The 13,254-nt window shown below is 35.7% G+C and overlaps 1 protein-coding gene across 1 annotated transcript; it reads left to right on the forward strand.

Moving 5' to 3' along the window:
• The first annotated feature begins 7,118 nt into the window (after positions 1 to 7,118).
• otx2a (orthodenticle homeobox 2a) lies at positions 7,119 to 12,662 on the forward strand. Its single transcript, XM_056253597.1, has 4 exons — positions 7,119 to 7,712; positions 9,340 to 9,457; positions 9,652 to 9,803; positions 11,544 to 12,662. Exons 2-4 carry the CDS (start codon positions 9,361 to 9,363, stop codon positions 12,273 to 12,275), a joined length of 981 nt encoding a protein of 326 aa, XP_056109572.1. The 5' UTR covers positions 7,119 to 7,712; positions 9,340 to 9,360; the 3' UTR covers positions 12,276 to 12,662.
• Positions 12,663 to 13,254: the final 592 nt, after the last annotated feature.

The following is a 13,254-nucleotide window of genomic DNA, read 5'->3' on the forward strand; positions in this document are numbered from 1 at the left end:
TTGGTGAATCCACTGAGCTCAAGATAAAGATTCAGATCCATAATCAATAGATTGCAATTAGTTTGATGACCGGACGGCTTAACTTTTTCAATTCACTTTAATGCTGTGTTTTTTTTAACATGGTAATTAGGAGATTGGCTCTCATAATCTGTTGGTGTGATATCAAGTAATGAGATTATGAAATAGAGATTAAGTAGGTGCTTTGATACGAGGAGGAAGTGACTGCTGTTTGCTCACGTTTATGAACACGGTTACAAAGTGACCTGTTGGACAGCTGCAAATGTGAACTGTTATTAAATATGACTGAATCAATCTAGGCTACATCCACCAAAGTCATTTTTAAGGATCATGATGAGGTAGAAATGGCCTCTTAAATTAAATTCCTAATTTTCACTTATTACAGTGTTTCTATTTTTTTTTAAACAAATTATGATTTTTAAGAGTTTTCCTTATGTCTGCAATTTCCATATGTTATTGGCACCATAGATATTACACATTCAGAAGTATTTTTCATAGGCAAGGATGCATTGATGTTCCACAATTACATTCTACAACTTGTATGAAACTTTCATGGAACAATTTATTCAAATGTGCTACTATTTTTCCTTATAAACTTCAGAATTTTAAGGACATTGATAGAATGTTCAGCTTGTAAAATGTAACGGATAAAGATGAGGTCATCATGTCATGTTAGATTCTGATTGGTCTTCTTTTTTGCATAGTTAACTTATTTAAGTTAATAACTTGACTAATTAATAGCTTAACTAATTAATTAATAAAATCATGTATAAATGGACTAATGAATAACTTAACTATTACTTGCCAAAGCAACTTTGCTCATTTTCATTTAGTTAAATTTTATGATACAATAACTTAGTAAAAAAAAAAAAAAAAAAAATTATATATATATATATATATATAGAAGTGCTGTCAAATTGATTAATCACATCTAACATCCAAGTATATATATATATTTACATATTATATTTATATTTAACGTTTGTTAGATGCAATTGACTGTGATTAATTGACTGATATATATATATATATATATATATACTGTATATATACACATATATATTTATATATATAGTTTAAGTAAAACTGTAAAAAGGAAAATGCATTCAAAATGTTTAAAATACTATATTTAAAGCTGCCTTTACACCGCAAAGATGCAAGTGTCACGTTGCATTAATTCTCATACTTAGCCAATAGAAAACAAGATGCCTGTTCAGTGTCATGCCAACCTGAAAGCAGCTCAAACTTTAACACTTTTCCTTTTTTTTTCTGCTTTGGAAGCACAAATCTAATTGCGTTCTGCAATTTACACGACTGGATCAATATCACGACAGCCAAGATGGCATTTTCCTCTCGCTGGAAACTAGTTTTTGGGACCGTCTATCAATAGACCCACTTTTGAGTTTCCCCTCTCCTCTCCGTTGGGTCCTGCAGGCAGGTCTTAATCCCTCTCTTTTTTGTTTTCTCTCTCGTTTCGGTGGGGCGGGTCATGAGGATCTGAACCTGCACATTCTTGAGGGGCTGTGTGAGCTTCACATGGTAACCAGTGAACCGCATTGTTAGACAGAGAGGAGGATTATGGCAGCCATGCAAGTTATAACGTGAGTCTTCGCAAGCCTAAAGAAGAACCTGAAGGAAACGAAACACACTCTTCCATCTGTTGGCAGCTAAATCTTGTGCACTTCCTGTTGAGATGAACCACTTGTGTTTGTTAGCAAGTGTTGAGATGTAGTTGAAATGCTGAGATGGGATATAGGTGGACGGTTGGAGTGACAGAAATGAACTTGGCTTGAAAAGGAATAGTTGAGGCAAAAATTTACTCACAATGATGTTGATCCAAACCCATGTTTATTTTACAATGGAACACAAAAAGAGACATTTTGAAGAGCAATGAAGGGTTACACTTTATTTTAAAGTGATGTAGTTACATTGTACTTACTCAAATAAGTACTGAGTAATATGTACTAACTATAGGGTTAGTTACTTGTAACAATGCATCATTTACTGCTGTTATATAGTAAGTACATGTAACGTGTAACCACACTCTAAAAAATGCTGGGTTGTTTCAACCCAAATTTGGGTCAAATATGGACAAACATAAATGTTGGGTTAAAAATGTAATTTAAAATTTTCACTTTCAACTGTAAATTTTATTATTACATTTTTAACCCAACATTTGGGTTTGTCCATATTTGACCCAAATTTGGGTTGAAACAACCCAGCATTTTTTAGAGTGTATGTCACCTTAAAAAGTGTTACTCAATGAAGTCATACAGTTTGTTTGAGAGACAGACTGAAATTTGAGTCATTGTTCATTGAATAGCAACTGAAATTTCAGTCTGTCACACACGCAAATAATTTCAAGATTTTCATTTTTGGATGTTATATAGCAGCTAAGATGCTTTTAACCCTTAAACGCATAACTCGGGTCTTTAGTGACCCGGGACGTCATTCACAACCCTCCTCCTCATTCACTTTTTAAAGTTAGATATCAACCTTCTTAGTATTCCTCAATCAATTCATTATACACAATGTAACAAGAAAAAAATAATACAATTATAAAAGAATGCCTGGTTTCAATTTCCCATTCGTTTTTTTTTTTTTTTTTGTATAAATTGTATAGGGTCGCTAACGACCCGAGGTGTGTAACAGTGTAAGTATATCTTTTCTCCACAACAATAATTGAATCTTTAATCACTGGATAAGTGCAATTTACCTTTATTTCACAAGGTGCCAATGTCTGATACACAATGATGAAGTGACGTTTCACTCATAGTTACAGCAGGCAGAAAACAGAAGAATAGGAAGAATCATCAGCAAAACTTGAAATGGCTCAGTGATTTACTGCAGAGCAAGAACTAAACGCAATCAAATATTACTGTCACTGTCACTTGATGCTGGATCTACTGAAGAAGCTGTCAGCGATCAAAATATTGATTTTGAAGACGTTGAAAATGATAGTTTTGAGAATATGTCTGAGATGGGGAATATGAGCCAGAAGCTGAATGCACTGGGAAAAGAGCTCTGACGAGGACAGTGATGATGGTATAAAACATCTGCTCAAACTGAACCCTTCCCAGCTCCAAAATGCGCTTTTTATTATTTATTCTTCTGTAATTGTTACTCTAATATCAGGAGAGTTTATATTATAGCGACAGGTAGAGATCCATCCGTGTTAGATATAGAGCCGGGTCGCTGTAAGAATGATTGGCCAAACATTCATGCATTTAAGGGTAAAACTCATGCAAAACTAAGTGTGCTTGTGATGAATTTTAGTAGTGAGTGTGTGTGTATGTATGTGTGTGTGTGTGTGTGTGTGTGTGTGTGTGTGTGTGTTTAAGCCGTGTATCTGGTTTCTCCACCTGAGTCTTGTTTCTCTCCTTCTATCTCTCATCACTCCTCCCCTCTGTTTACCCTCCTAATGAGGGGGGCGGGACCCCTGCGCTGTGATTGACAGCTCCACACTCTCCTGCTCTTCCCTCCTCTCCATTATCTTCATGTCCACACTCACAGTGAGTGTTTGGCTTTTACCCTACATCATTAAGTGACGTCACCAGGGATGTTATCATTAAAACTAAAACCATTAAAAGAAACGTTAACTGAAATAAATGTAATATATATAAAAAGTTGACTTATTTAATTTCAGCTAATTGCCAAGGCATTTCTCCTTTTCATTTAGTTTAACCTGTAGCAGGCTAAAATAAATAAAACTAATAAATAAAAATTATATAGATATATTTTTTAAAAACTAATAAAAATCACAATATAATAATGATTATATATATTAGTGTGTGTGTGTGTGTACCTGTAAAATATATAATATTTTATAAAAAGTAATATAATATACTATATATAAATATATATTTAATATAAAAACTGTAATTATATATATATATATATATATATATATATATATATGTGTGTTTGATACTAAAATAACACTGGACGTCACGTCACCAATGTAATGAAATATTTTTGCTTAGAAATTCATCACATGAAACCTCTTTCTTTCATCAGGTTAATTACGTAATGTTATGCAATTAATAACTTTCATTACGTAAATAGCATTACATTGGACTGAATTCTATATAGGCTAAGTATTATCTGAATATAGGCATGATCATATATCCGGGTTCCAACGGTCATGGAAAAACATGGAAAAGGAAAATAAATCAATAAAGTTTTTAAAAGTCACTGTTATTTTTTTGTTTTGTTGGAAAAGTCATGGTGGAAAAACTCAAAAACACTCAAACCTTTCGGTGAACAGCGGTTTTTATTTTTTAACCATTTTAATAAATCTGAAGAATTTATTACACTATATTGAACCTTTTGTGGAGTGGAACGATTCCGTGGATGTTAAAGCTTCCTCATAAAAACAGAGATGCCAATGTGTGTGTAATGTTTGTAATGTTACGCAACTCCGACAACCTAAAATTAGTCCTCTGAATAATGTATTGAGGTTAAGTGTTGAGGGACTCAGATTATAGGTCTGATCTGGGTCTGGAAGCAGTCACGTTATCTGGATTTAAAATGCAAACTCTGAACTGAGATCAGCTGAAGGCTGCAGGCGAGAGCTTGTGTTTTCTGGCAGCTACTGTATGAGTTGAGTTTTCCCCTGAACAAAAGCCTGGATCAGTTAGTGAGCGCTACAATCACTGCTGTCATTTATCTGCACATTTCTTCAGTCAAGGCTTCTTTGATTCTGTGCTTGTGCGCTCTATATATGTGCACATTTCTCTTAAAGTAACTTTTGACTGTTTAACTGGTGTGGGCGGCCAAGGCATTATGATGACACCATTGAACTGATATAATGCAGTTGTTGAATTCATTTTCTTTTTGGATAACATATCTTATATCAATCAAAGCATTTTTATAGGCTTATGTCTCCAAGCTGTTTTGGATCAGTATTTTATAACAAGGCAAACAATTATCTGAGGCATGTTTCAACTGAAATTTTAAGAGTCCAGAAACTTTTTTTTTTTAAATGAAGAACACTGTAAAAAATATATATGATCAATATGTTATAACAATATGCTTTTACATTGTTTAAGCTCATTAAAATACAGGGGTTTTTTTTATAAGTTAGCCAAAATTCAACCTTTTTTTTTTTGTCAGTTGAATGTTTTTTTAGTTGAAATTACTTAAACGTAAGTTGAATGTATTTTGATTGTATTTTAAAGCAGCAACTTTTTTTTTTACAGTGAATGTTTTGTTTCTGAAAAAAAAAGAAAACAAACAAATAGGGCCTAAATGAATGAATATCAATATTTTAAATCTAAAATGATGTTGTTAGAAATTATGTAGATATCTTAAGGTTTATCTTACATATAGGCTACATCTAAAATCGTAAAAGTATGGCAATTCAAAGTAAAAGTTTAACAACAACAAAAGAACTGTTTTAAGACAATTTAGAACACAGGAAAAGTCTATAAGTTTGTTTTAATTTTCAAAGAATATTGTCGACAGAACTTCAACTTCTTACAAGAACAACATTTCGTTACCGATTGATTTCAAATAAAACGTAATGCCTTTAGGCTATAAAAGAAAAGAAGTCTTGAACTTTTGGAAATCTCATATCATAGGCTACTTTTATGATTTAAAGCTGTTCCTGAAGTCTACAGGCTATAGGCTATACCTGCCGATCCTCCTCCGTGAACTCCGCAATCCAGGTGTAGCCTAAAACTTTCCCGCTCCGTCTTCCTCTTTTCCCCGAAGTCCCGGTGAGTGACAGATCAACGCGTCCTGCGCTCGCGCTTTCTGACAACTCTGGGATTTACAGGGGATTTTATGCACCATCGTTTTAATAAGCGCCGACAATTTACAAGAAACACGACAATCCGCCTGGCAAAGAGACCAATCATCACACACACACACACACACACACACACACACACACACACACACTCGCTTCAGGCCGGCTGATCCCACGGCTTTACGGGTTTATAACTGCTCAGGAAACTCTACTGCATTTTGGGATTACACAAATACCCCTGGACAATAGGTTAGTGCCAGCAGAAGCAGATATCTTGATTTTACGGGATCGATCCTCTTTAACAGCTTTTGATGCACACAAATCGTTTAGGAAGTTTTGTTGTAATGTGTCTCATCGTTATGGGCACGACAGTAATGCCAGATCTGAGCAATAGTTTTTATATAATATAGCCTAACTGTGTAAATATATAATGCCCTTTTGATCATTTTTAATGGTCATTTATTTAACTTATTCACATGCGTAACTTTATATGATGAACTGATTATTAGCCTAATTAAAATCTTTGTTTATATTTTAAGTTTTTAGGCCGTTTTCTATAGGCTATAGCTAGAACAATTTAGCACACTAAAATGTCATAAAAGTAGCTAGCAGCCTACTTTTCTTAAAAAACATGAGTGTTTTACTTTTATTCTTATTTATTTATTTATTTATTTATTTCGCTGTTACATTGAGTCGACATCAAGAAGTTTATAGGCTTCCGCCTAAAACGTCGGAATTATTTTACTTCTGTTTTATGTTTTGTTTTTTCGACATAAATCTATAGGCTACATGTTGGTTGCGCCACACTGACTTTGATTTGGCAGACAAATCATTTTTCTAATAGGCTTTTTTTTAAAAGAATAGTTTCACTGCTTATCTTTCTTAATAACAGGCCCATGTGATCATATAAAACTAGGCCTAGGCTACCTATAGCTATCAAGGTTTATTTGTGTAAGAATGTCTGCATTTTAATGTCGGTTTTTCTTCGCACGGTTAGCCTAACTTGGCCTTTTAGTCAAAGCCTTACAAAAAAAAAAAAGAAGGAAATTAGGGTATTTAGTTCTGAAACTAAATCCACTCATTTTGCATTAATTAGTCTATTAGGCTAAATATTTTTAAATGTAATAAATAAATCCAGATATAAATAAATAGGCTATTTGGGCCACAAGGAAGGAAGGAGGGAAGGAAGGAGGATGGTGTCTAAAACTGTTTGTCACCATCTCATTTAAAATTATGAGCAATTGAAACATGCTTGTAATAATTATTTTAGGTTTATAGCCTATACAAGCGAAATTTTATTTAATGCAAATGTGAGGATGAAATTGTTTTGTTGACAGGCCTGATTGGTGCTCAGAAAAGATTTCGTCACTAAAAACTACGCATTTTCCTCAACCAAACGGTAAATCGATTAACGAATTGCTGTCTTATCATTCGTATTTCCTTCCCCGCAGTGTTACGCTCACTTAAGTCTCGAATTAAAAGTGTATTCAAATAGTTTACTCTCTCGGGACTCGCTCATTCACACGGCAGGTTAATATGTCGTCACGTCGAAAGGAGGAGTTAATGAGCACTTCTTCGTTCTGATTGGCTAGAGCAGTCGTCTGTATGGACAAGCGAGACTTCTGATTGGCTGTGGTGGGCGGGTCCGCAGGTGTCTTTTGCTCATAGACGGACAGGCCATCAAGAAGGTGATCAATCTCAATTCGTAAGCATTGGCTATCACCTTCATATTACGCGTGGATACAACGAGCCACATCTGACTCAGTGCAAACGGACTTTGTGAATATATTTGGGACTTTTGAAGTTTGCGGCTAATTCGTTTTCTTACAATTACAACCAGCTGGAGTTCAGATTTCTCTTCACAAAAAAAAAAAGTGTTTCTTGGTTTTGTGGATTTTCAGTGGATCTCAAAGAAAAGAGCACAGAAGACCAAGAATAAAAGGTACAGTAGAAATGTTTTAAATATATTTTAAGTAGGCTATCTAAATGCAGAGGACGATGATTGCATTGTTATAGCTTATTATTACTTTTAACAACATCATTTTGTCACTAAAGTTTCAGTCATTCCGACCAGATTTTATACGTTTTTAAAGGTGATTTAGAAGTGCAATAAATAATCGTATAATAATAATAATAGTCAGCAATTGATCTTCATTTTTCAATTTTAGTGGGTTAATTAAATTGCGTTTAGCAATTAGGCCTAGCTTACATTTGAATGATGTTTTAAGAAAAATAATGTGGCCAAATACAAATAAATCATTTTGCCTATAGATATATAAATATATTTTCCTAGCTACAGTTTTTTTAAGAACATATTGGCGCAATTGCAGTCCTGATTAACAAACTTTGAGTAGGCTATTCAGTGTGCACGGAATATGAGAATTTGTGTCGTTTATTTAGTTGATAAGGTTTCTTCTGCAAATGGAGTCCCCTCTGGGTCTAATCTAAATGGCTATGGAGAATAATTTGCACACTCGGTAGTCATTTACATATAGTTAAAGCTCGATTGTGGAATCTTTAGGCCCATGTTATCTGTCCTCAGCGTGGGATTAATGGGGCCATTCACAGGCATGAGCGACCCAGAAAAAGCGCAACATGTCATTTACAGAACTTTTGTCTTAATACATTTGTACTGTGCCTCATAACAATTGCAGCGAAACACATTTTGGTCCTCCCAAATAATTCCAGATGCGCATAAGTCTCGAGTTTATCCCGAGCGGAAAACTCCTCCAGCCGCAACAGCGCTTCAGTGCTGCTGTTTCTCGGGAATGCAGAAGATTTTAGAATTCAGTATTTCGTTTCTAAGAAGTAAAAATAAAAATAAGTTAAGCAATTTTCTTTATTATAAGTTATACAAGAAGTCAGGTTTTTAATTAAAGTCAGATTAAGATTTAAGTTGAAATGACTTAAAAACCCAAGTTGATTGTAGCCTACTTAAAAATTTAACTTTTTTAACAGCAACTTTTTTTACCGTGTGTGTGTGTGTGTGTGTGTAGCCTATATATATATATAGAACAATATAGCCTGAGTTCAGTCATTCCATGACTGGAGCTAAATGATTAAATTATTAATGCAAATAATTTATATATATATATATATATATATAAATCAAATTTACATAGCGTTTAAATGTATCTGTCACCAGCTGTTAGATTAAAACGACCATTAAGTAAATTCATAATTGTACCGCCAACAAAAGGAAAGATCAGACGCTTCGCGGCGTTGCGTCCACCAGGAACGCTTAACAGGGCATGACATGCAAATGGCCAATTAGTGTGTGTGAAGCCCTTGATTAGTCGAGTGTGAAAAAAGAGATCATTAAAGGCAAGACATTAGTCATATTCAGACTGATGATCACTCTCGTGACATGCGTTTGATGCGTTTTACATGTTTTTACAATGGGGCTGTATATCCAAACGCTGTTTATTTATGCTGCACTGTGTGATAGGATGCATAAAAAATACAGGCAATTTGCTGCACTTTGTCAGTCCTCTTGTTAAAAACAACACATTTAAAAAAAAATTGGGTTATTGTTTTATTAATTTTATAATAATTGTTTCTTGCTGCAGCTGTCTCTCTGGAGCTCAACAATGATGTCATACCTCAAACAGAACCCGTATGCCATGAACGGGCTGGGGCTCAGCGGGGCAACCATGGACCTCCTTCATCCCTCTGTGGGATATCCGAGTAAGCATCCCTGAAAGATAAACTTTTAAAGAGTAGAATCTTTATTCAAATAAGCAACGTATAATAACTTCTCAGTACTGCAATGCATGGCAATGATTCAATAACACTTTGAGCAAATTACCTTGACTTTAAAGTACATCTGTATGTAACTCTTTAGACTTTTTTTATAACTTTGAATGTCTTCCTTATTGCAGCAAATCCTCGTAAACAGAGAAGAGAGAGAACCACGTTCACTCGAACTCAGCTTGACATACTGGAGAACTTGTTCGCTAAGACGCGCTACCCAGACATTTTCATGCGCGAGGAGGTGGCCCTGAAAATCAATTTGCCCGAGTCAAGAGTGCAGGTGGGTGGTGGTGTCCTGATTTCCTAATGCTGAGAGATTTCAAGTCAAGTCACATTTATTTATATAGCGCTGCATGCAATACAGATTGTTTCAAGGTTGCTAAAAAACAGGAAAATAAGTAAAATTCATCAATTATGTTTATTAAATTCAATAATTGCGTCAATGTTGCAAAGTGCATCAATTATAAAACAAGTGAAAGCAGCTCTACGGAAGACAATGTTATTCGGCTCAGTTTATTTCAATGTTGTTTGAGTTCAGTGTCAGTGAAGCAATTTTCATCGATTGTGAAATTAGTTCAATTCAGTTCAATAATATTGTCAATGTTTTAAAAGTGAGTTTCATTAGCTCAATCCAGTTAAATTTTTGTTCTCATCCAATAGTCATTTTTCAGCCCGGTTTAGTTCAATGTTGTTTTAGTTCAATGTTGTTTTAGTTCAGTAACAGTGTCAATGCTGCAAAGTTCATCAATTATGAAACAAGTTCAATCCAGCTGTAAAGCAGTTCTACCACACTCTAAAAAATGCTGGGTTGTTTCAACCGAAATTTGGGTCAAATATGGACAAACGCAAATGTTGGGTTAAAAATGTAATTAAAACATTTACAGTTGAAAGTGAAAGTTGAAGTTGGGTTAAAATTTTAAACTACATTTTTAACCCAACATTTGGGTTTGTCCATATTTGACCCAAATTTGGGTTGAAACAACCCAGCATTTTTTAGAGTGCAAAGACAATAGTGCTTTTATTCAGCTCAGTTTAGTTCAATGCTGATTCAGTTCCGAAAAAAGTCAGTGTTGCACAGTTCATCTTATTAAAAAAAGTTCAATTCAGTTCATTAACTGTGTTGATGTTGCAAAATTAGTGTCATTATTCGGGTCGATTCAGTTCAAAAAACGTTCTCATCTAATAGTGTCATTGTTCAGCTCGGTTTAGTTTAATGTTGTTTCAGTTCAGTTCATCATTATGAAAAATTCAATCCAGCTATAAAACAGCTCTACAGAAAGCAATAGTGTCGTTATTCAACTCACTTCAGTCCAATATTGATTCAATTAAGTTCAATAACAGTGTCAATGTTGCAGTTCATCAATTATAAAACAAGTTTATTCTGCTATAAAATAGTGTCGTTATTCAACTCAATTCAGTTCAATATTGATTCGGTTAAGGTCAATAACAGTGTTGATGTTACAAAGTTAGTGTGATTATACAGCTCAACTCGGTTCAAATTTTGTAATCATCCGAAAGTGTCAATATTATGTTTAGTTCAATGTTTCAATTAAGTTCAATTATAGTGTAAATGTTGCAGTTCATCAATTATAAAACGAGTTTAATTCTGTTGTTATTCAACTCAATTCAGTACAATATTGTTTCAGTTAAGTTCAACAACAGTGTTGATGTTCAAATTTTGTTCTCATCTGAAAGTGTCATTATTCAGTTTAGTTCAATGTTGTTCCAATTAAGTTCAATTATAGTGTCAAATTTGCAAATTATGAAACAAATTCAATTCAGCTATAAAGCAGCTTGCAGAAGACAATAGTGTCGTTATTCAACTCAAGTTGAATCAAATATGTTGATTCAGTTCAACTCAATAAGTGTCGATGTTGCAAAGTTAGTTCAAATTTTGATCTAATCGGAAAGTGTCAGTGCAGTTTTTTTCGTGTCATTTTAGGTCATTGACAAATATTTGCAAATTTCCAATCCATCCATAAGCATAACAATCACTATCCCGTGACGTATTTGTTGACAGGTTTGGTTTAAGAACAGAAGGGCAAAGTGTCGGCAGCAGCAGCAGAGCAGCGGCAATTCAAAGATCCGTCCGGCGAAAAAGAAACCCTCTCCGTCCCGTGAGAGCCCGGGGTCAGAGAGCAGCGGTCACTTCACTCCTCCCGCCGTCTCCTCATCGTCCTCGTCTTCGTCCTCAGGCTCCAACCCCTCCGGTCTTCTGATCAACGGCTCGTCCTCAGGAACAACACCTGTCTCGTCCATCTGGAGTCCCGCTCCGGTCTCGCCTCTCCCTGCTCCCCCGTCGCTACCCGACATCTCCCCCCCGGCCAGTGCGTCCTGCATGCAGAGGGCCATCTCGGGCGCCGGGGGCTCCACAGGAGTGCCGTCGTATCCCATGCCCTACAACCAGGCTCCCAGCTACGCCCAGGGCTACCCGACCTCGAACGCCGCCTCTTATTTTGGAGGCATGGACTGCGGATCCTACTTGGCGCCCATGCCAGGTCACGCCCACCATCACCCGCACGCCCATCACACACAGCTGAGCACCGCCCCGCATCACCACATCGGGCAGAGCCACCCTCACCAGGGGTACGGCGGCACTGGGCTGCCTTTCAGCTCCTCAGACTGTCTGGATTACAAAGATTACAAAGAGCAGGCTGCCGTGGCATCATCATGGAAACTGAACTTCAGTTCTGCGGCGGCCGACTGCTTGGACTACAAAGACCAGGCCGCCTGGCGTTTTCAGGTTTTGTAAGGGCTTCTGATGCGGTTTCCTGACGTTTACTCGTTTGTTTTCGTCCCTTCCTCAACATCGGACACCACTGGGAAGAAGTTTGAGACTTTTGTGCCAACTTTTTCCAGCCGCAGGAACACGGGTTACCAAAGTTTCTTGTGCATTTTAAAATCGAGACGGGTTCTTCGTCACACCCTCAACGGACAGAGTAAGAAGCGAGGGCACTCCCGGCATGACGCACTGAATGAATGAGACACGTGGTGTTTAAAGCAATGAAGGCAATAATCCTTTTTATCTATGATTTTCTTTCCAGAGGAAAAGGTGACTTGCAGCCTCATGTGAGATGTTAAAAACTAATTTGCATTCATGTTCATTTAATAAATATAAGCTTAAAACGGAGACAAATTGTTTTTCATTTCCTTATTTACTTAAGCGTCATTGGGTTTGTGCATAAAGTATCAGGTATTCAGGTAACAGAAATGGTGGTCCTATTTTCTCTGCATAATTTCTTTGCTAAAAATTCTCTCAATAATTAATATTTCAAAACAGAGAAAAAGAAAGTTGTTCAGTAAAGAATGTTATGCTTTAAAATCGGTCACATACGGGATGACTAAGGTCCACAATAAAGGTTATAATTATTTCATTTTTTAAAGAGACTATGAATTACAGTGATTTTTTTACCATGGTAAATCTAATTATTCATTTCACCAAATACTTAAGTTCATAAACATAACTCTAGGTGACATTTTATATGTTACCCGTCATAAATATATGTGTGTATAGCTTCAGAAGTGGTTTATCCAGTCTTTTTTTATTATTAATTTTGTAATTGCGCAATAAGCCACTCAAGGCCATGTGTACAACTTGAAGGGCCTAAAAGTCTTTTTATCATGTTGAAATCACTGTAACATATGGCTTCAAATATTTTGTTGCTTTTCAAAATGGTGGCGGGGGCAATATGATAAAAAACATTTCTTGATAAATGATAAAATGATAAAAA

This window comes from Rhinichthys klamathensis, unplaced genomic scaffold (genome assembly GCF_029890125.1).
Source record: "Rhinichthys klamathensis goyatoka isolate OS25496 unplaced genomic scaffold, OSU_Roscu_1.1 h1tg000107l_1, whole genome shotgun sequence".
Lineage (NCBI taxonomy): Eukaryota > Metazoa > Chordata > Actinopteri > Cypriniformes > Leuciscidae > Rhinichthys > Rhinichthys klamathensis.